Genomic DNA, 23429 nt, shown 5'->3' on the forward strand with positions numbered 1-23429 from the left:
AATACTGAGCTGAAGCAATGTCAAAACACTGTAAATGGAACCACTCCTGAGCTCTGTTAAGGTTTTATAACTGCAGTTTGTTTTTTAATCATATCTATTCCACTACTGATAGCGAGTACAGCGTGCTCTTGATAGGTGGGAGATGTGTTTTTACTGTAATTTATCCTTTTTTATTTTTTATTCCTTTATTCCGCCTTTTATAGAGAAGAAAATTCTTCCAGTTGAGACCAGAGTTGTCGGGTCCGTGTGCCTTTTTTGTTTCGATCATATTTGTTTCTTTGTTGGTATTTATTAACGTCGTTGCTAAAATACGCTAAACCGAGGTGATGGAGGACACACCACTTTGGCTGTTGCCGCACACACTGAGCTTCATATTGCACAATCGTATCATTCGTCCTTTCACCGCAGGTTTATCTCACGTTATCTCATTCCCAGAGAAGCGATGTTTTGGCCATTTTTACCAGCTCAAAAAGAGTTTGGACCTCAATTGTTTAATTATCTGCTCCTAGTTCAAGAGTCTCCACTATAATTAGTGCGCACTTCATCTGAATGTTGTTTAAATGTAGTCGGCCTTTGATTTTATAAGGAAATGATGATGTAGCACCCTGAATCCTTGTCATCCAGCCTCCGCTTTTTTTCCCTCCAACTGTAATGTTTACACAGAAATTGAACACTGCCTGTTGTGTTGAGATATGATTTGGTGCTTTGCGGACTTGGATGATCATAAATGAGTGGTTTAATGAGACTCTGTGGCACGCCAAAGGCACCTAGAGATACTCCATCCTGTCCAAGAAGAGATTGTTTCTCCCTTTATTGAAGTAGCCAGTTACACAGAATGTGATATGCAATCAAAAAAAATGCATCACTCATATTTTATGATTTGAAGTTTCAATTCCACGTTTTTTATATTAGCAGACAGGACATGGACGTATTCAGTGAAGCATTTGAAACCTTTTTTTTTTTTTTTAAGTGAGGTGGTCTGGAGTGCTCCACTGAAGTGATTTTGACTATAGAGGAAGTGGCAACCCCCCCCCCCCCCCCCCCCCCCCCCCCCATCTCTCTCTTTCTCTCTCTGTGTATTGAACATTAAACTGTGAAGGTACTGGACAGGTCAAAGGTGCAGACGATGACATTTCATAAAGACGAGATGAGATGTGAGGGCAGCCGGTGTAGCCTACGACACTTCAGACTCGGCTCGGTTAACAGGACCGCGCACATTTTATTTGGGTTGCATGGTGCAACATGGAAGCACTGAGTCTGGGGTCTTTATTTTGCACAAGCATGCTGTTGATGTGTTGCACTAATCCAGTGCTGTCAGGAAACACGTGGAGGACAGATGAGAGTCGCTTTTATTATTATTATTATTATCATAATTATTACATTATTATTTCCTTTTTTGTTTATTTCTTTGATTTTTAGAATTGGATTTATGGTGCGGTGAATGCTCCGGTGCCATTTTATATTCCATATATATGATGTTTATATTTTAACAATCCCTCAAACAACAACGTCAGAATTAAAGAAAAGGAATTGCACTCTAGTAGATTATACTCGATACATTCCCAGTCGGTCCATAAGAGAGGTTTTGATGTGTGGCCAAAACTGTAAATGAAAGTGTCAGTGCAAAGTTTACTCTCAATAAAAACAACTGAAAGTGTGTTGCTGTGAGGTGTTTCTAAGTGCTCTGTGACAGTGATATGTAAAGAAACCTCTGTAGAAATCAGCAAAAAAAGAATCTGCTGCTTCACATTTCACTGGTTTCATGTTAATGGTTTATTTTCCTGATCAGTCCGCAGTCAGTGAATCACTTTCTCATGTGTTGATAATTAACAACGCAATGAGTGTGATTCATTCATTTATGAGACATTATTTTAAAATGTGTAAGTAAACATTCTCCAGACTCAACACTTATCTAAAAACTGTGATCGGCATGAAACCACACAGTTAAAGATCCACTACAAACATAAACATATGTTTGAAGACAGAAATATCCTTAAAATGACATCTCCTCCTCCTCATCATTCTATCTCATTAAAAAAAAAAAAAATCCAGAAACTTTTCATACGTAAATATTTTTCCTCTGAAAAATGTAACTGCTGGACACAAGATGGCTCCTACTTCACTGAAGAAAAATGTTGTGTATGTGCACAGCAGGCTTCGTGTTTCCACATAACATTTGTGTAAGTTGCATACCGAACTACAATTGGCTCTAAAGTTGTAGTTTTGATTTCATAAATCATCCATCTATCCATTTTCTTTACTGTGATTCCTCTAGAGGAGCTGGAGCCAAATCTCAGTTGACATTGGATGAGAGGTGGGGGTGCATCCTCGCTAGTCATTCACGGGGTTAATGTAGTATTTAGACAACCAGTCACGCTCACATTCACACCTGCAGGTCTACAATTTAGAGTCAATGAACCAAACCTGCAATGTTAAGATGTTAATAACCTGTCATAACTGAACATTACAGGTTAGGTTAATTGGTGGCATGTGTTTGGTTTGTGGGAGGAGAATAAGCAAACTTCACATAGAAGGGCCCAAACCAGCAGATGGGTTCAAACCTACCTAACTCGTCTTGCTGGGAGGCGACAGCGCTGACCCCATCACCACTGCGCTGCTCATCACACATTATGGTCGTCTTAAACTCAGAATTTGAGTGAGCACAAAAAAAAAATAGTGAAAACAGCCTTTCAGTGTCAAACTCTGTACAGAGAGGCTCAAACATCCAGCTGAAGGACAAGAAGGGGAAAAAAATTATTTAGTGTCACTTTTAAGAATTAGTACTTTGCAAGAGTGAAAAAAATGAAGCTGCTCCTTTAGATAGATGTTTAGTAACATCTACTGGCAACAAGTGGAAACTACAACAGCACTGACAAACGTGTGTCTTTTGACTCACTGTGAGTTTATTTTCATATACATCCACAGTCTAACTAAATATTTAAAGTTAAAGCAGCTGAAAATACATTTTTTACAGACTATGCATGGCAGGCGCCATTGAGGAGGACTCTCTCCATTTATAGATATAAGATAAAATGTATCTTTATTGATCGCCCTTGGTATTCATGTTAACTGTGAGTGAGAGGTGTATGGTTTGAGTCTCCATCCTAGTCCTGGTCAGTGGAGTGGGAGGTACTCGGAGCTCTGGTGTAGTGCAAGCATAGAGAGGATGAGAGGGATTGTCCATGATAGCTTCCAGCTTTCCTCTCATCCTCTTCTCTGTCACTGCCTCCACACTGTTCACTTCCATCCGCACTACAGAGCTGGCTTTCCTCACCAGTTTATTCAGTTTATTTGCACCACAGCTCCCGATGCCACCTCCGATGTAAAAGGCTCATTCTAAGGTAACGAAAACACAACTATTCTTATTTTCAGGCGAATATACACCAATTAATACATACTCATATCCAGGGGTTGGGAAGGTTACTTTGTAAATGTAACAGGTTACAGATTAATAGTTACCCTATTTAAAATGTAATAAGTAATGTAACTATTTCAATTACTTAATCAAAGTAAAGTACTGTAACTTATTATGTTTGATTACTTTTCTAATTTTCTAACAAATGTTTTCAACTATTACCCATTAAGCCCACCAAAATCTAAATTCAGGTGTTTTTCATGTATACTGACATGGTTTATAAGGGAGATTATTTGTTTTAAAGCAAGATTTATCTCTCATTTAAAAATGTATTCATTAGTTCATGTAGATTTTGGGAATTAAATTAAATTAAATTAAATTACATAACGCTGTTACATGTAAAGTTACCAGTGTTGGGGAAGCTACTTTGCAAGCGTAGCTTGTAAAACTACATGTAGTTCAGCCTGGCAGTAGTTTGAACAAACTACATTTTTACCCCTGGAGAACTACAGCTAAAAAAAGTAGCGTTAGCAACTACTTATACTCATTATACTCATTTAACTCAGCGTTAAATAAATCAACATGTGGTGTATATGAGATATATGGGAGGTATGAGCACTAGGGCTTGTGATAGAGGAGACTGTGAGATTCCCCACAAGCGCACTACGTATGGAAGGTAAGTGTTGTCTGTTGTGGGGGGGGGGACATTTGGAATAGTCTTCCCTCTACCATAAGGGAATGCCCCACATACTCTTCTTTGAAAGGAAAACTAAAACAATGGCTCAAATCAAACCAAAAGTGCGACCACTAACTGGACTCGAGACTACTTGTGTTGTATTGTGTTGTATGTGTTGTCTCTTCTATTTGTATTTGATCTATTTATTTGCTGTCCTTATTTTATTTTATTTATTTATTTCTCCACAGGGACAATGTACATCATTCTACATTTTCAGAGAACTAAAAACGTAAATGTACCCAATTGCAGCCAAGCCCTGATTTCCATTGGTAGTCCCCCCTGCCCGATGTTATCTATCTGTATCTTTTCTATTTATTTGTTAGGGACTACGGATGCAAATAAGCGGCTTTGATATAATCCGGCATGTTTACAGAGATGTTTAATATCGATGTTCATTAATGTGCACTGTCCCTATCCAAAAATAAATCATTATCATGAAACAAAATATAATAGCCTAAAAATTCACATGCCAGCAGAAATATGCCTCTCAACTCAGTTTTATTTTATTTTTTTAAAGAAAAAAAGCTGACGTTTTTGGTCAACATACTGTAGGTTCACCATAGACATGTTGGGTAATATAAAGAGAAAATTAAAAGCCTACCCCAATACCCACTTGTAAATCAGAAATGTAAATCAGTCAACAAAAAATGTAATAAAAAATACAAAGAGTAGACATATTCTAGATCTGTGTGTCTTGAACAACAATGTTGGTATGTCATGACATGATTCATGCCTTTTTTCAAAAAGAGTTCTGGAACACAATAATGGTAAAATAAAATTTATATTATATAGTTTTTTTTAAAATTAAAAATATTTCATGTTATTGGCCAAAATTGTAGTTTGTAAATTGACAAAAAAACTACAAAAAATGACCCAAAAAGTAGTTGAAATACTCGACGCAGCACAAAATATGAATGTAGTTTAACTACCAGCAAGTTACAGCAAATGGTAGTTAAGCTATGTAGTTCAACTACATGTAGTTTAAGTCTCCTCAACACTGAAAGTTACTCCCCTACACTCATTATATCCATTTCTCCTAGATGCCACTAAATTTCACACACTGCTCCTTTAATAGATAAAACCCAGTGACAGTTCAGTCCTCCTCCGTTGGGCGGCAGTGTGGTGACCTGTGAAGCCTCTTCTACTTCCGGCGCTCAGTGAAACGTAAATCGTACGTGCAGCAGTGGACCTGAGTCTCCTCCGTGAGCCCTCTGCTAATTTTTTGGTATTTTTGGTGGAGGATACGTCTCTACAGTCCATCACCATCATGAAACTAGTCAGGTGAGCAATGTTGAGATGTGTCTATGTGTGTCCTGAGGGGAGCGGAGAGGAGAAAGATGAGGGCTGTGACGGTGGATGGAGGTAGATTAGACCGGAGAGAGGAGGAGATGAGGCGGGAAGCGGCGGAGGGAATGAATGGAGGCTGGGACGGCGTTAGCTAAAAGAGTGTGAAATAATACACCAGACAGGTTTATACACATTCAATCTTTATAGGAGGTGTTCGGCAGCGAGTTTCACTGTGCAAAAAGCTGAAGTGACGATTCGTATTACTGAATGTTTGCTAACTTTGCTTACAGTCATGTTTCCTGGGTGAAGGGCCCTCACTCTCTCTCTTTCTCCTTCTCAGTCTCTCTGTTAAAGCTATTTTATGCTCTGGAAATACTCCATTTAACCTACATGTTACTTAGTTGACGCCAGGAAGCTTTTCAAGCATGTGTTTCGTCATTATAGGTGGAAATTGAGATGCTTTGGAAAGTTTGGCTCGCCTTTTGTTTTGGTGCGGGATGCTAGCCGGTAGCTAACAGGAGCTAACAGACAGGCGTCTTATTTTCAAAGGCTAACCGAGAAAATGTGCTCACTCTGATCTCGTTCATTATTACTCCACAGGTTTTTGATGAAGCTCAGTCATGAGACGGTGACCATTGAGCTGAAGAATGGCACCCAGGTCCACGGTACCATTACAGGTAAGTCAGCTGAAGCATTAAGTTACCACATACTCCACTCACTCATTGTTAAAACAGGCTGCACATGTATAACATCATGCAAGAGTTTGTGTAAGATAAGAGATATTATGTATCTTTATTGTTCGCCCCTCAGGATAAATAAAATAACATACTATATACAATAACAGTCTCTGTGTAAATGAATCTGCAATATATAAATGTCCAATATGCAGAAGGTCCTGAGGTTCCTGTGCTTTACATAGTAGGACAGCATCAGTCTTTTTTTAGTGGAAGTGGGAGGTACTGGGAGCTGTGTTGTTGTACAGTCTATGTAAATCCCAGGAACATTGTACATATACATCCCAGATTTTCTGCACATTTATTTTTATCTGTAATTTCAGGAACACTGTACAAGAACCTCTGTGTCGCAGATTTATTTACACAAAAATCCAGTTTACTGTATATAGATATTTATTTTATCCTATTTTGTCTTATATTTTTTGTACACTTTCACCCGTAATCAGCTATTTTTTTTCTCCACTGTGCTCCAAGGGGGAACAATAAAGATACATCTTATCTTATTCAAAATGTGCTGAAATTTAGTTAAACCTGTACGGATTGAACTGCAGCGAGATGTTAGCTTTATGATCACAATCTTAAAGGAGAGCTTCACTTTGTCTTAAAATATCAGTCAGGTGTACAAAGAAAGTTTTTCTCCCTTTAACCATTCTCCCTGTTCATACTGCATTATAGAAGGACCCCTCCCATGTCCCCCCATCCCCCAACTATGTGTACAATGGAAATGGAGGACAAAAGCCACAGTCCTCATTTGAGCACAAACGCAGCTCCAGTTGTCAAATAAAGTTTTATATTGGCTTCAGATAAACTTTTATTTGCGAAGAAGGGGGCTTGTTTGTATTGGCCCCCATCATGGCCCACGGAGACAGGTTTCAAAGAGTTAATTTTCTCCTGGTGTCAGAATGTTCAGAAGATGTCTGGCTTGTTAAAATTGGGTGTAATATCTACCTGAGTAACTGTGGGTATATTAATCTGTGCTCACATACACTTCTCCCATTGAAATGAATAGACTCAGGCAGTAGGGCCGTGACGGTGTGGATTTTTCTTTACCGCAATGAGAATGAAACATATCCCCACAGTTTGACATTTTACTGATTTAATGCTGATCTCCTGAACTCCAGTCTTCATAAGTCCTTCCTTCATATTCTGTCGTTCTTGATCATACTCAGTACAATCTATCAGTTCACGTGTGACAGTTTCCTCAGCAAGTCGGGAAAAAATCCAATATGGTGCGTTATGAAAGATCTTCTAATCGTCAGTATGAACAGGAGGAATGATTACAGCAAGAGAATATTTCAGTGTTAATTTGGACATCTGTTGTTTTAAGTATATAAATAAAATCTTATCGGTTTTTACTTTGGGTTTGAAGATTTTGCTTTGAGGGTTATTAAAGGGGTGGTCTGTGTGGAGAAATGCATCACAGAACACATCAACATTACTTGAAATAGGTTGATAGTAATAGTGGGAGTAAGTGTTGATTTATTAATTGTCTTGCTCTAATTGATTTATGTTCGTCATGTTTTACCACTGTTAATTTTCCCTCATTCAGGTGTTGACGTGAGCATGAACACCCACCTGAAGGCGGTTAAAATGACCCTGAAAAACAGGGAGCCCACTCAGCTTGAGTCACTGAGTATCCGTGGCAACAATATCCGCTATTTTATCCTGCCTGACAGCCTGCCACTGGACACGTTGCTGGTTGACATTGAACCGAAGATCAAGTCCAAGAAGAGAGAAGCAGGTAAGCAATGGCACAAAAACAGTGTCCCGGGGTGTTGTGGCAGTTTATTGATGCTTTTCATGACATAAAATAAATCTTAGTCTTCAGACATTTTTTTCAGTTAACTTTTTTGTTTTGGCCACAGTTAATGTAAACTATTGTAAACTACATACTGCTGAGCTTGATACTTGAAGGGCTGCTTGAAGTTTGAGACGTTTTGAGGCATCTTATTAAATTTCACGAAGTTGGCCTTTAATGGACCAAGGTTTTTGTCGGTGAGCTGTAAAGTAGTGCGAGTCAAAGTAATGAAAATATGCAAACTTCACTGAGCTACATAGGAGCTCACAATTTTCATGTAATTGCAGTGAAGTTTTAAAAAACATAAATATCCCTGAAATTGAAAGGATTTGATATTTGTGCTTTGTTGTTGTTGATAAATTATTTGTCATCAAATTGCAATGAGGAAATTACATTTTATATAACAAGACTACAGTGGCTCACATTTACCAGATTGTGTGTCCACAAGTTATCTCAGTAAGTCTTTGGCTGAAGAGTGTTCAAATTTTGTCTTCTTAGTGAAGTCTGGATTTTTATTTCTCTGGGCTACTGTAATCTTGTAGAAAAAACAAGAGCTTTAAAAAAAAAAAAAAGTATGTTTTGTCCGCCATGCGTGAAACACTGGAAACCCATAATGATTAACTTGAAGTTCAGGAAAGTGGTCACAAGCTGGTCAGGCTATACATGTAACACAACAGCTGGTTATACAACTTATAAACAGTCTGAATGTGGAGGAAGTGAGGTGTGGAATGGATCATTATCTCTATCAATCAATCTTTTATTTATATAGCGCCACATCACAATGAAAGTCATCTCAAGGCACTGTACACATACAGCAGGTCTAAACCGTACTCTTTAATTTAAAGAGACCCAGCATTCCCACATGAGCAAGCACACATCTCCACCTGTAACATATTTTTTAAGTGGGCGTCATCTGACATTCACTGACAACTCCGCTGTGACACGATTTAACCGAAGGCTGTCTGAATTTTTAATGAATAAAGACACATTTAGGAGAGAAAATTAAATGTTATCTTATCAATATTTGCTGTCACCACAAATAAATTTATGGTAGACATACCCATCTCGAGTAAGAACGCAGGTGCTAGACCAAATAACAAAATCTGTAAAAACAAGAAAAGTCTGCTCTTTAAGCATTAAGCTTGAAATGTCACTTGTGGTATCCTATTTAATCTACCTGCATTTGGGAGCTGCAGTGTGCAAACTTTTTTTCTTGCTTTCACTGTCACTACAAATAATCTCAGACATTCAAATCATCAGTTAACAGAAAGAAACTTTTTCAAACCAGCTGTCTTGTCCTTTGTTCACTTACCACTTATCAGTGAAGTGTACTGTATAGGAAGATATCCCCATAGTATTTTTTTATATTTGTATGTATTTTGTGTGGTCGTCTTCTACAGATTATTTCCTCACCTTCACGCTTGGCAGTGTAAATGTTGAGTCTGTACTTTCATCCTCAAACAGTTAAAGTTTGACAAATGTTGCTGACAATCCCTCATCTCTTTTCTCAGTGGCTGGTCGAGGTCGAGGCAGAGGACGAGGACGTGGACGGGGAAGGGGACGAGGACGAGGCGGCCCGAGGAGATGATCACAGGGCTATTGAGTCTCTAGTCACCACCTCGCTGTTTTTGTACAGGATTTTTTCTTTTCCACAGGAAACGTTTTGTGAATTTCAGTGTGTTTTTCTCTATTTTCCCTTTTTATTTTGTACATTAAAATGCTCCTTATGAAGCAGATAAACTTGACTTGGTGTGTCATTACAGCTTTGATTTGCTTTGTTTCATTCAGGTGCAGTTTTCATTATGACTGAGTAATGTTTTATCTGCATTAGCAGTAATGCAGTAATGTGTAGCTACAGCTTTCAATTAAACTTGTATGGTTTGGTTTTTGTAAACCATGTGACTATTACCAAGATTCAAATTAAAATATCAATCAAATAATTTCTCAAATCATTAAGATATTAAATTAAATAGCTTTGGCTGCATTTAACTATTGGCATGTAGAGGTTTTAGTCAAAGAAAATATGTAATGGCTATGTGGGTTGAGTTAGAAGAGACGTAACCCTAGATTTGCAAAGGAACTCGCAAGAGTGGTCATTTTAACCCTTACACTGATCTTCCTTTAACTGGGTTGAGAGAGGGGGGGGGGGGTTGATGTTTTATATTGATGCTTTTACCTTGTAGCACTTTGAGATTTGCTTCAAATGTAAAGTACGTTACACATACAAATGTATTATCACTGACAATCATGACAAGAAATCCTCACAAGGTGTACATCTCGCGAGAGTTTCGCTAATCTACCCTTATAGGATGATTGGTTTATGAGCCGGAAGTAAATAACGATCCAAAAACGAAATATTACCAATGAAACGACAAATTATTATAGAATTATAATTTAAAAACCAATTGAATCGAAACATTTATCCCCTGAAAAACGTTTGTCCTCAGATAATTAATAGTTAATATCGGGCCGGTTGATTGATATAACTCGGCCGGTGTTTTGCTTTAACTGGTGACCGTGTAATTTCATGACTCCCACGTTAGAAGATACGCTACGTGTGGTGAATGAGTCTTCTGAACATAATTGAAATTACGTAAGTTATTAGCGTATATATTAAAATACAGATGAGTATGCATTTAAAAATTATTCAAACTACAATTAAAGACTTTTAGTAGGACACCTACGTGAAAGTCGCCAGTTACACGGTCACCAGTTCAACCGAAACACCGGTAACGAGTCAGCTCACTAAGCTAAACGTTGCTAATGCGGGGAGCCGGTCTTACATGTTAACCTTTCATTTACCCCGGCGGCCTCTGGGGCACATTTGTACCCTGGCTGGAATTGTTCGTATGTGTGGTTTTATTATACTTGTGGCTGGACTGGTTAGTTTCAGTTCTGCTTTCTATGTGGCGGCGGGAGCAGACATTAATAACACGGTAAACATGTCCGGTGCAGCCCACGGTCGGTTCATGTATTTCGCCTTTGGGAGCAACTTGTTGAAGGAAAGACTGCAGCTGGCAAACCCCTCAGCGACATTCTGCACCACCGGTCGACTGAAGGTAAGCAACAAGTCTGTATAATAACCATTAGTCTTACTTACACCCTCTGTATTACACTAACACTGCGTTCAAGTACATGTAGTAATTACCAAAGATCCAACTTCAGCTAGCTTAGCAGGTGTACTTCGTATTCTTGAATACCATTCATTTTCAGCGGAGCACCAAATTCGACACATAAACAGTACATTATCAATTTAGGTATACAGTTATTAATTCGTTGTGTTAATGTGCACACGTTTAGGATGAACAGTCGAAAGTGGGGACCGTGTCGTCTCCTCCTTTCACCACACATCCTTGAACGTCGCACTTGCGTCTCATACGTTAGTTTAACTGTCGTTACTAAAAGTTCACAGAGGGAAAATGGAGTCAAAACTGAACGATTTAACATGTTTTAGCTTTGGCGACTGTTGGAAGATTACATCCCGATTACATATTACATTACATATAATATTACATATTATAACTATGTTGTTACCTTATAGTCGTTTTTAAGATGATAGGCGGACGCTGGTCTAATTGAAAATCAAAGCAATAATCAATGTGTCAGTTGACACCGGTAACCGTAGCAACAAAATGCCATATATATATATATTTATGTACTTAAAGCCGCTCTTTATATTGGTAACTTACCGTAACTTGATCTAATTTTAAATGTAAAAACATGAGAAATAACTGGCTTGGCGACCTCATCCGTATATATTTATATCCATATATATAAATATTTATATTTGTTAACCTAAATGACGACAGTGCAGCTTTGCCCCCCCAGACTCTGTTGTTGAGATGAACCAGCTGCAACAATAGAGTCTGAGTGTACAGTATGTCCTGGCAATGCTCTGATGATCAACAGTAAGCAGGCCCACTGGAAACACAAACACAGTAAAATAAAAGGCATTTTGTTTCAAATGCACAAGCCTTGTCCCTATTTACAGCCTTTTGTCCTATGCCCCCCCACCCACCCCCATTACCACCCCTGTGCATGTGTACAGGACTATGAATTGAACTTTGGCCTGTGGGAGAAACATGTGGATAATGCATGGCATGGTGGAGTCGCCACTATTGAATTTTGCCCAGGCGCGGAAGTGTGGGGGGTGATCTGGACTTTGAGCAACGACAATCTCAAGAGCCTAGACAAGTGAGACACACACACACACACACACACACACATACACACATCTGTTCAATCCAGCAGTTTTGTGTTTGTCATTCTAACCAACTCATTATGGTTATTGTTTCTTCACCTTCAGCCAGGAAGGGGTGAGCCTAGGAAAATACTCTCCAATCGAGGTTTCAGTGGAGACGGATAATGGAGTGACGTTGTGCAGGACCTATCAGATGAACAATTTCCATGCCTGTCCTCCTTCTCCTCAGTATAAACAGGTGTGTGAATGTAAAAACCAACGCTGGTCCACAGATGACAAACTTGACTATACTGTGGTACAAACAACACATCACAGATCAGTTGTAGACTGATGTTTGTTTCTGTTTGTTTTATAAAGGTGGTGTGTCTGGGTGCAGAGCAGAACGGACTCCCGGTGGAGTACCTGAAGAGGCTGGAGGCCATTAAAACAAACAACTACAGTGGTCCCTCGATCCTTGATCAGATCAAAACTGTTGAGAAGCAGTGATTGAAAAAAAACAAAACACTTTGGAACCAGCAGCTGACAACGACTTCACCACCACATCCACTCATCAGCTGTTCTAAGTAGAAAACTGAGTACAGAACAGCTACTGAGCGGACATCGTCTCGTATCAAGTTATGAAGAAGTTCGACCAGAAAAACAAGTCACTCGAAGTCCAGCAATTTTTGGACCTTGCAAGGGCACCTCACAGTCATCATCATTACCTCAAGGCTGTTAAATGTAATAGTAAAGTAATAATAGTGTAATAATGATAAATAAAATATATTAAATGAATGGTACAGAGCGTGAGGTATGGCTGTAATCTCCGGAAAAAGTTAATAATTTGAACCTGTGTTTAAATTTTGGATTATCAAACTATTTCCCAGGTTCAAAGAAGTCAAGAATTAACTTTCACACTTGGTTATAAAGTAGATTCAGCTCCACTGTGTTGCCAGAAGTCAATATTGCATGCACTTAGTAACGATAGGTTTGGCTAGGCTGACAGTAGACTGAAGATTTTTATTCTGATCTGTTATAGGGCAATTCATTTGAGAAGAAATGTAATTAAACTAGTCAATCATCACAATGGAAGACCAAAATGTATGTGGCAAGCAGAAAACTTTCAGTATTTCTCAGGGGAGTATTAAAAGCTGATGAAAAACCCTCAAGATTTCACTCGTTAGCCTTTTATTGCATATGTCACACTGCCTTTATGTTCTGTTACTGTCTAAGAAAATAAAGAGCTGCCAGAATCACTAAACAATTTTCTAGGTCATTCTATTACATGTGAAAAAAGCACACCTCAAGGTGTATTAACAGAGCTTGATTAAAAATTAAATATATATATTATGAAATGAACAATAAAATGAATGAATCATTTACATAAAAGGAAATCACTTTATTTTTTTTACAACACAGTGGCCCTGGACAGTATGAGAATTTGTTCCTCTCCCAACATTTTGGAGGAATTATAGAAAATACTGGTACAAAAAAAAAAAAAAACAGCGGTCAGGAGAACAGAAGATATATGACTGCATGAACACCCAATAACACAGTTGTAAGTTTTGCTGAATCTCTAGGTATATTTCAACAAGTCTATGCAAATTTCTAGACTTCACAATGGCACAAATCATAGTTTCATCTGACAACAAAGGCTCATGCAAGCAACATGGTCAGAGACTTATAATAACCCGAGTGATCATTAACTCTGGGAACTCTGTAACCCGACAACTCAAACATTTTTACATTCTAACGCATTTGGCTTCAGTACTGCAGCATTCACCTAAACTGTCAGCAGGAGTCGGTGAACAAGAAACAATTTACCCTTTTAACTGTTAAAATATAGACCGGGGGAAGTGCTGTGAACAGTCTGTGAGGTTGTGAAGAAAACATGGTTGACAAAAAACAAAGCGATTAATGTGTGCACACGAGAAATAGGTCCAAATGTGGTCTTAAAAACCCATCAATTTATAAAGGAAAGCACAACATAATAATACATAAACTATGTTGAGTGTGCACTACAGTCTTGATATTAGCAGACAAGCAATGTGTAAATCACAATTTTGTACAACTGGGTTTAAATAAAGATTGCAAAATAAAAAAAAGCATCTATCAGGGTGAATCAGTGCTTAATTTTAAGTCAGTAGCCATGAGTGAAGGAGAGATTGTAACCAGCTTAATAATGTTGCAGATTAACAGTCTGACCCATTATATATATCTCACAGATGAAAACATCTTCATTATCAAGGAGCATTTATGTGGAACGTAGAATATGGACCACTGACAAGATACTGAAGTCAAATGAAGCACTATTGATGAAGGCTACATTAACAAACTGCCCTCAGTTACAGCTAACTTGTATGTCAGGAAATGCACTTCATGCACTGCATGATAAGCGTCTCTAGTGACTGAATGCAAAAGGCCATCATGAATGTATCAGGGTTTTATTCTGTTTTAAAATTAGGGACATATGTGCAGAATCATTTTTTGTCTGATTTCTAAATGCATTTATTCTACTCCATCGGTTTCCCATCTGTAACTTTCTCATTTCCACTTTCATCCATCGGTTCCGGTCCATCGTCAATCTTTTCCATCGGTTCTGTTCCATCTGCAGACTGCTGCTCTGTGCTATCGGTGGGCCGCTGTTCTGGGATGAGGAGGTTGTGCTTGACTTTGCTCAGTGCTGTCATGTTGAAGCCGAGGAGAATGGCCGCAGTGCTCCTCTTAAGACTCTTCATGCACTTGCTGCGCTTCTTGCTGAAGTGGGCTGCCAGCTCTGCTTTGGATAGAGACAGCCTCTTGCACAGCTCATCAGTCTCGGCTTTGGTTGCGTAAGGGTTCAGATTGAAATATTTGGATATGAAGTCTTTGCGCTCATCGCTGCAGCGTCGCTCCACCGAAGTGGGCTCCAACACTAGCTTAACTGTGGGATCACTCTGAACCTCAGGTTCTGGTGGGGGTAACAATTTTTCCTGCTCTCGTTTCTTGCGTATGGCGGCCTTTTCCTCTCGCTCTCGTTTGTTGGCTTCCATTACCTCCCTCCATGCAGCCTCCAGCCTCTTCTTCGACAGCAGTTCTGCTTCTGTTTGTGGAGTCCGCTCAGTGGGTTCAGGTGGAACCACACGAGCTGGAGCTATAGTCTGTTTCATAGTCACCCCCTGTGGCACTTGGAGAAAGTACAGTCCAGGTGGCTGACTGAGCTGCTGAGGTGGTTTTGGTGGCTGTTGTGGTACTACTGTAATTTTGGGTGGTGGTGGTGGTTGTTTTGGAGAACACCGGCATCTCTGAATGTGGAGCATCACCGCCTGCTGGGTGACCTTTCCCGTGTACACACCATTGCAGTATATGCACTTGAAAGCTTCCGTCTTGAGGATGGCATGAATGGTGGGCGCTACAAGGTGTTTCTGTTTCAGGTGGTCAAGGTGTTTGGATTCATCCTGGAACTTTTCGTCACAAAAGGGGCAGTACGCACTGTTGATTTTTGCAGGGGCTGGGCAGATTTCTGGTTGGCTGCTGGGCTGCAACTTAAAGAAGATCAAATCCAGGGAATTTGTGACGAGAGCAAGATTGACCTCGTTATCTCCTAGGACCTCTTTTGGTGCAGTGGTGTGCACATCAAAGTAAGGGAACAGGATTCCCCCAATACCTTTTGAGTAGACCCTGTACTTCTGCCTCAGGAAATCACAGTAAGCCTTGCTCGTGGGATTGTGCTGCTTTACATGTTCAGCAAGCTGTTTGATTGAAAAGAACAAAGCTGAGCAGTACAAACAATTCAGGCCATGCAGCAGATGTTGGAAGACACTTTTTTCTGATAGTAGAATTTTGCACGTTAGACATTTGACAGTTTTGTCAGGCATTTTCTTTAGGAATGCTGCTCGTGCAGCCACGCTTTCTGATCTGGATGATGATGACTTTGTCTGGTGGGCAACCTCTATGTGCATGTCAAAGACATTGGAAGGGAAAAGTTCATTGCAGAGGGGACAGGTAATCCACTTCTTAGTTTGTGATGAGGAGTCACTTGAATGCTCAACAGGCTTGAGAGCGCTAACTGTGCTATGAGAAACAGGCATTGCTACTTGGAGTGGAGCAAATGTGTATGTCGGCATGCCATTCACCTTATTGCCAGTGGGGATCAGGTGACTCAGCAGAGACTGTGACGTCAGCATGGTACCTTGTAGTCCGATTTGGTTTGTTTGATTTTGTGTGACTACAGCAGGCTTAGGTGCAGTCCCAGTCGCAGCTGCCATGTTGGCTTGCAGTCCTGAAGGAAGAAGGATTTGCTGCTTTTGTGGAGTCTGTTGTGGTGGAGCAGAAGCATGGGCTAGGGCCACTGGTGCCTGTTTCAGAGACACATTAGACACTGTGGGAAGATGAACCGTTGATGGTCCTTGGGGCAAAGCACTTCGGAGGGCAATAGTGGCCCCAGGCTGAAGCAAACCTTTAGCCTCAGCACTAGCTAGTTGCACTAGGGCTGATGCCTGAGGGGGCAGAAAAGCTTGGTTTGTTCCAGGGGCACAGATAAACGTAGTACTGTTTGTAGTTCCTTGTAATTGTTGTAATGCCACGACAGTCCCAGCATGTTGGCCATTGCTTGGTAAAACCAAGGATTTACTGTATATCTGAGGTTGCTGTGGTTTAGGAGCAATACTCGGGAATGTTACAAACACGCCGTTCCCATTAGGTGTTGGTTTAATAGTGTAGTTCTTGTTCTCATGAATCAAACTCTGAACTTGTGTGCTGACTGAATAGTGTGATGGCTCCACCAGCATGTGATGCAACATTTGATCTAAAGTTCCAGTGTTCACTTTACACACCTTGCAACAGTAGATCTTTACAGACGTAGTCCCTTGAACATGTAATCTGTAACCAATGTACTGTTCTGCCAAACTCTCAAGGTGCTTGAGAATGATGTGTTTCTTCATTGCAAAGATAGAAGAGGTTGGGAATCCACATTTTCGACACTGATACCTCTCATTTCCACAATGGGTGGGTAAAGATCCTCCTCTTGCAGACTGTATGTGTGTAGTGACTTTGGCATGGAAGAATAGCATGTGCTTCTTGAGGATCTTGGGGTGGCCCATGAAGAGGCACTGAGAACATGGTGCCAGCGCACAGAACGATTGCATGATTCCGTGGCAGCGTGAGACGTGGCTCCTGAAGTTGTAGATGTTTTGTGAAGAGTACTTGCACATGTTACAGCACAGAGCTCGAGACCGATAAGGCCACTGAATAGAGAGAAAAAGAAAAAATAGTCAGTTATTTCAGATAAAGAATGAACTAAGTGAAATGTTAGTTTTATTTAACGGTTGGGAAAGAAAAAGACAAAACAGAGTTGTACACAGAAACTCAATACTTGAGGGTGTATATACCATTTATATTATTCTACACATCTTAACAATATGGAATGACAACTCATCTTTGTAATCCACAGGACAGATATGGGCAGTAATGGTGCATACACACTGAATCCGGATTTTCGACATAGCGGCTGCATCACAAACTTTCTCATTTAACAGCTAAACAGTACGTAAAAGTAAAGAAGCAACAAAGGTTGAGTTTATCATTTTAATATGTGATTAATTGTGTGAATGTGGTCATTACTACTGTCAAGAAGTTTATTGCCATGGTCCATGTTAAGTAAGATACACGTTCTGGGTGAAAATGTGACCACTGCTTTGATCCTATAGGCCTGTGTGTCCTGAGGAATACTGATGTTAACTACATCAAGGGGTCTGGTGGTCATCATGTTCTTAACCTTTGTTAAGATAATGTAAAGGTTTGGGGTATTGGAAAGGGTACGTTTAAGTGGGCGAAGACATTTATGGCTGAAGGTCCCATTTCCTATATCCAGGGGATGTGTGACCCTTGTGTGACATGACTTTGGGTAATAAATATGCATATATGCAAATGTATTTGTTTGTGGCTATTTGCCATTGGCTGTACTCGTATAGGTTGACATGTTTGACCAATGACAGAAAATGTCTTTGTTCCTTCAGAGACTATAATAGTTTAGGCATGCTCTTAGCTTGTTGAGATGAGCATGTCACTTTGTATGTATACTATCTCCTTATTGTACAATAATTATTGTTAAATCTTCATCCCAGCAGTGTTTTGTGTATTATTTCATCTTTGTGTTTAGTGTTTTCAGACAATTTCCACGACAAGTGTGTCTAAAAAAACATTTGAAGTGTAAAACAGGAAATGCAGAAACAGAATCAGCACTGCCTAGTTTGATAGTTAGATCTTTGTTTCACAAGCTGGCCACATTTGCGCTGAATAGACCTAATTTGGACAAAGTTGAGGTTGAGTTGTGATTATGCAAATTCAGATACAGTGGTTGATCTGTCAACTATCCACACTGTATCCATCATGCACAGCGCGGCCGATCTCCTGCTTTCCACAGAAAATTAAGGGAACCCATCGACATCTGTCAATGCATCCAGTATGTCTACACCATAACAACTGAATAATCAGCCAAACCAAAATCAACCAAAGCTGCAATTTGTTTTTGTTTACAGCAATTTATGATTAAAAGTCACACGAGAGAAGTGTCATATTCACCTTTTTGCGTTGTTTGTTATTGTATCCATCTGTGAAATCAAGCCACTCCGTTTCCCCAAAGGCCTCATCGTCTGCACTTTTCTCTGACTTTTCATTGAGATCCTGCATAATAAATGGAAAAACAAATAAGTATATGTGACAATATCCCAATGTGAAGCATGTCCTTAAAAGAATCCTACATTCAGTAAATAAGGATTAGCAGTAAATAATCAAGTCTCACAAGTGCCAATTCAGTCCAGTTAAACTGTAGTATGGTACCATACAGTATGAACTAAACATATAGTTTATGTATCTGCCAATGTATTTGGTACACACTGATATAACTAATGCAGCTTTATGACAAATCCTACAAACCCAGTTTTTGTTTAAATTTGTGTGCAAAATTGTTTTTTTCAACTTCAATGTCAGTTTGGAGGCTATAGTTAGTGGTTGCTGTTGAATTGTATCGCATTGTACTGAGTGGTGTTTTCTATGTTCTCCACCTCATTTAATGTATAGCAATGAGGGTATTTAGTTTAACTGGGTGGACCTAATGAATGGGCAACTAAGTGTACAAGGGTGTGAAGTGCTTCCCTCTGAAGTGTAGAAGTATTAAGTCACACCAAATGAAGATAATCATGTACCAGCACCTTAAACCAAACTGTATGTAGGTAATAAATGGTTAACACAGGTGCAACTGTCATCCTACAAGAATGTGGGTTTTAATCATGTAACAAGTTACAGCTACAGTGTAAAACCTTTGCAATCTGAAACGAAATAGTGAACAAACAAAGTACTGCTGTCTTCAGTGAACCATCTGTCTCCCAACTTGTTGCGTGAGGTGGGTGATTTGAACAAAATATTCGCACTACATGTAAATACCTGACAAATCAAAGTATTTTATCACATTCATGCAAAAAGCTGCTGCAGCTCACTGATTTACAACGAGGTCCACATTCAGCGTAATATCTAAAAAAATCTCTCAGTTAACAGATGACATCATAGTGCCCAACCCAGGTTGTTGCCATAACAACCAAAGAAAAAACCTTCAAAATGGCATTTTAATGTGACGGACATTATATCGAATTCAAATCTGATGTTAATGTGTCTTCAGATGAACGTGTTTGAAACAATTATACCCAAACTTAAACATTACTGACAATAAATGTATCTTTTTAAACAGCTGTTGCTGTTGAAGTTGGAGTGGATTGTATCAATCAGACTGTTGAAACATGACTGATGTTATCACCTTTAATGCTTATTAACTGTCACAACAATAAATCTATTAATTAACATTATCTTGCTTACTTTATATTTAGCTGATGCAAATAATGACACATACAAGTCTGTTGTTCCTGACCCATATTTGGCACACAGCTATAGTTATCTTATGGAGCTTAAACCTAAACCTAAACTACTAAAATGTCAACAGACTTGGTTGGATTACTTACTTGCACAGAAACATTGATGATTGATTTACATTTTCACCAATAGTCTTTGCATGTGCAACACAATTATTATAGTATTGAAAAAGTATTGTAAGAGCAGAAAAAGCAACTCTACACAAATAATACTGAAACTGGCTCATTTAGGTTGTGAGTCTATTTTAAGCCATCAGCCTCTTTTATGTGTAACACTTGTGTACTAGCCTCTGGTCAGACCCAAATCGGAAAAAACACTTCTCTTCATGGATGAAACATACCTTTAGCAGGTTCTGGCAGTCTTCAAGGCCGATCTCACCAAGGATGTTTTTCACTGCCTTGCGTGCCTTTCGAATCTTCTCAATATTTCCAACCGGAAGCTGATACATTATTCCTTGCAAGCCTTATAGAAATTAACGTAAAAAAATAAAAAGTTTTAATGTTGTGGATCATTGACATAAGAGCTCTAAAGCTAATAAAAATATCAACTACATTATTTGTTCTATGTATTTAGAATACATCCAAATGTACAGCACAGTGGCACCACATCCTTGCTCATTCAAGGCAGGATACAGGGTGGGAAACTTAAAATGGGAAAATCTACCAGTCACTCAATACTATTTTTTTTTTTTTTTTTAATCTACCAGCCACTTTCATATTTTACCAGCTGGCTGGTTGGAGGCTAATTTCCCCCCTGCCTAAAAAGAAGTGATACTATGATCGAAACAGACTACTTGACACTGTATCGACCCTTTAAAGCAAAGAATCGTGGTGTGATGATTCGATGCCTCGCTTCGAAATGGCTAGAAATCACGTGACCACCTCAAAAGAGGAGTTGTTACGTCACACTTGTATCAGAGAGGTATGGCACTGGTTTTGGATACAAGATGTGCTGCAATGTTATCTACCTTCTTTGTTAATGGAATATATATTAAAAGTCAGAAATGAAGTAAGAAAAATTTAAGAAACTATTACACTACATTAAAAGGAAAATTACTCCACGTGAGAAATTTGTGTAGATCTCTCCTGTTTTTAACATTCAATGGGAAACAATACAGCTTCTACCAAATAAATGTGTTATCTTCAACAAATAAAGAAGTACATCACAAAACTGTGCCTAATATACATCCCACTGACAAATTTGTCTCAAGATCTGTGGATGCAATGAAAATGAAGAAGAAACAACTAAACATCTATTTCATGAATGTCAGTATACATCAGATTCTGGGAAAAAAATTGAAGGTTACTTTGACACTCAAACCAACCATTCAATTAAACTGGAAGCCAAGGATGTAATACTATAAAATGAAAACAAAATACCAGAAAGTTCAAGGGACAGTCAGTTCATTAATTTTCCAAGTTCTCGAAATCTTGCCCATCGTCTGGACTTTCCATGATCGAATTTATAAAGTATTTTGAGTCTATCCAACTCATAATCAATAAGAAATGTGCACATACAGTTAGCATGCTCCAGAATTTCTTTTAAATAAATCTGATTTTTATTGCCCACCTTTTCTGTTATTTTTATAATTAACACTTTTCCTTTATGTCTTGTTATGATGTTGAATGTATCAGCCAATTGAAAGTGAAGTCATGCCTGTTATGTTATCTCTAGTGACAAAGGGATTAAATTAAAAAGATATGCTTTTCAAACAGAGCTGTAGACTGTTTAAAAGTGATCTGTTTCAATAACATAGACTATATTTAACAAAATAACAGTAATGAAAGCAGTTAGACCATTTATAATCTGACTGATTCATCTGGGATTTAATTCAGCCATACAAGAATAATACCAATATTTGCCCAGTAGGTGTCACTGGTCTGGCTGTATCAAACGCTTCAAAACAGTGAACCATTTTCAATGCAATTGATTTTATATTGATTCAGTGCTCCTCCATCACTAATGGAAATGAACCACTGCATGAGAATAATTAATTTAATTTCCATGTTTTACTGCCGCCTTAAATAAAGTAGTTTAAAGTAGGACAAATACAAAGATAAAGAAAAAGATTAGAAAACCAAAGAAAAAAAAGGGGGGAAAAAGCAAAGACAAACATAAGCAAATCAATTAGCTGTGGCCAGTTAATATATGCAGTGTGTAAATAAAGCCCCCAACCTGAATTTCAGCACGCCTGTCATCTCATCCTGGTCGTAAATAAAGTCATAAACTTCGCACATGTTTGAGCTTTCACTAAATGCCACACTATCAAAACAATAAAATAAACAACAGTGAGCATATATATTATGAAGTCGCAGGCAGCATAATAATAACAACACTCCTGTATATATATTTTTAAAATGTGCTGTCAAAGAAAATCACAGCACGGCTGTATATGGATGCTATGTGTGCATGTTCAGCGTGGTAAATAAAAAACATCATTACTGTGCAACAGCTGATCGCACTCTGACGGTGTCACGCTGTGTGCCTCTACATGAGTAATACATACATACTAACCATTTACTGATGCAATGAGGGTGAGAAGGCGTATCTTTTAAGCAGATGAAAGTGTGCGTTTTGATTTAGATCACCTGAAATATGCACACATTTTCCATCACATGCTAACCCTGCTGAATGCATGCTGTCCATGCTGGACTCACTGTAAACCCCGTCATAACACGCTGACAGCAACAAGCCGGTCGGCCACGCTGCGTACTCCTACATGAGGATGCCCAGAGCTTCCTCACAGATATTTACCTCGTCCGGTTGTCCGTGTATGTTAACGTTAGTAGTCGCTGTGCCACCTCCACAGGGCTAACAACGCTTTCCACTTCCACCGGCCCGCAGCTGTGTGTGTATGTCGGGGAGCTGCGACTGTTGCAAGCGCTGCACGGAGACTCATCCGATCAGCATCCTCTGTCCACACACACCGCTCTGACTAAAGCCCTACTCAGATATAAAAGGTGTTTTTTGGGAGCCCACTCCACAGATAAGTTATTTTTGGTACAGCTTTTGTCCCTTTCTTCCTTCTATTCAGGAAAAAAAATGGCGCTCAAGTTCAGGATCTGACGTAGACGTCCTCATTTGCATACTGCACAAACTGACCAATAGGAGGCCTCTGTGCCTAAAAACTAAATAACTTTTTATTCTTTTACCCACACTGTCAGCTGCTGTTTCAAACAGTCCTGGTGATGGATTTGTAGTTCAGTTTCTGAGTTTCATGTAATACCTGACTTGTTAATTGGATTTTTGTGCTCTACAACATATAGCTAGGTCTGGGGGCGTGGCTACTGCGACCACCAATGGCAGTCACGTGGTAAATGACTAAGGCTGACCAATGAGCTGTCGAGAAAGTGAGCTAAATGGGTGGTCCTACAACTGTGATGTCATATCATGCTACTTTTTTAAGCCAATTACATTGATCCTGCATTTTGATAGGC

At 39.1% G+C, this 23429-nt stretch overlaps 4 protein-coding genes across 4 annotated transcripts in view; 2 read left to right on the forward strand and 2 right to left on the reverse strand.

Moving 5' to 3' along the window:
• Window positions 1–23429, reverse strand: part of LOC133995855 (antizyme inhibitor 1-like) — a 547935-nt gene that overhangs the window by 514097 nt on the left and 10409 nt on the right. The gene's annotated exons all lie outside the window — the stretch shown is intronic.
• snrpd1 (small nuclear ribonucleoprotein D1 polypeptide) lies at window positions 5262–9646 on the forward strand. The gene is made up of 4 exons (XM_062436110.1): window positions 5262–5372; window positions 5979–6055; window positions 7662–7853; window positions 9422–9646. Exons 1-4 carry the CDS (start codon window positions 5359–5361, stop codon window positions 9496–9498), a joined length of 360 nt encoding a protein of 119 aa, XP_062292094.1. The 5' UTR covers window positions 5262–5358; the 3' UTR covers window positions 9499–9646.
• ggcta (gamma-glutamylcyclotransferase a) lies at window positions 10594–13427 on the forward strand. The gene is made up of 4 exons (XM_062436284.1): window positions 10594–10969; window positions 11959–12104; window positions 12217–12349; window positions 12469–13427. Exons 1-4 carry the CDS (start codon window positions 10694–10696, stop codon window positions 12595–12597), a joined length of 684 nt encoding a protein of 227 aa, XP_062292268.1. The 5' UTR covers window positions 10594–10693; the 3' UTR covers window positions 12598–13427.
• On the reverse strand, window positions 13426–22907 carry adnp2b (ADNP homeobox 2b). The gene is made up of 4 exons (XM_062436283.1): window positions 22747–22907; window positions 20333–20454; window positions 18652–18753; window positions 13426–17315 (listed from the first exon to the last, which is right to left on the reverse strand). Exons 2-4 carry the CDS (start codon window positions 20438–20440, stop codon window positions 14604–14606), a joined length of 2922 nt encoding a protein of 973 aa, XP_062292267.1. The 5' UTR covers window positions 20441–20454; window positions 22747–22907; the 3' UTR covers window positions 13426–14603.

Source organism: Scomber scombrus, chromosome 16 (genome assembly GCF_963691925.1).
Source record: "Scomber scombrus chromosome 16, fScoSco1.1, whole genome shotgun sequence".
Lineage (NCBI taxonomy): Eukaryota > Metazoa > Chordata > Actinopteri > Scombriformes > Scombridae > Scomber > Scomber scombrus.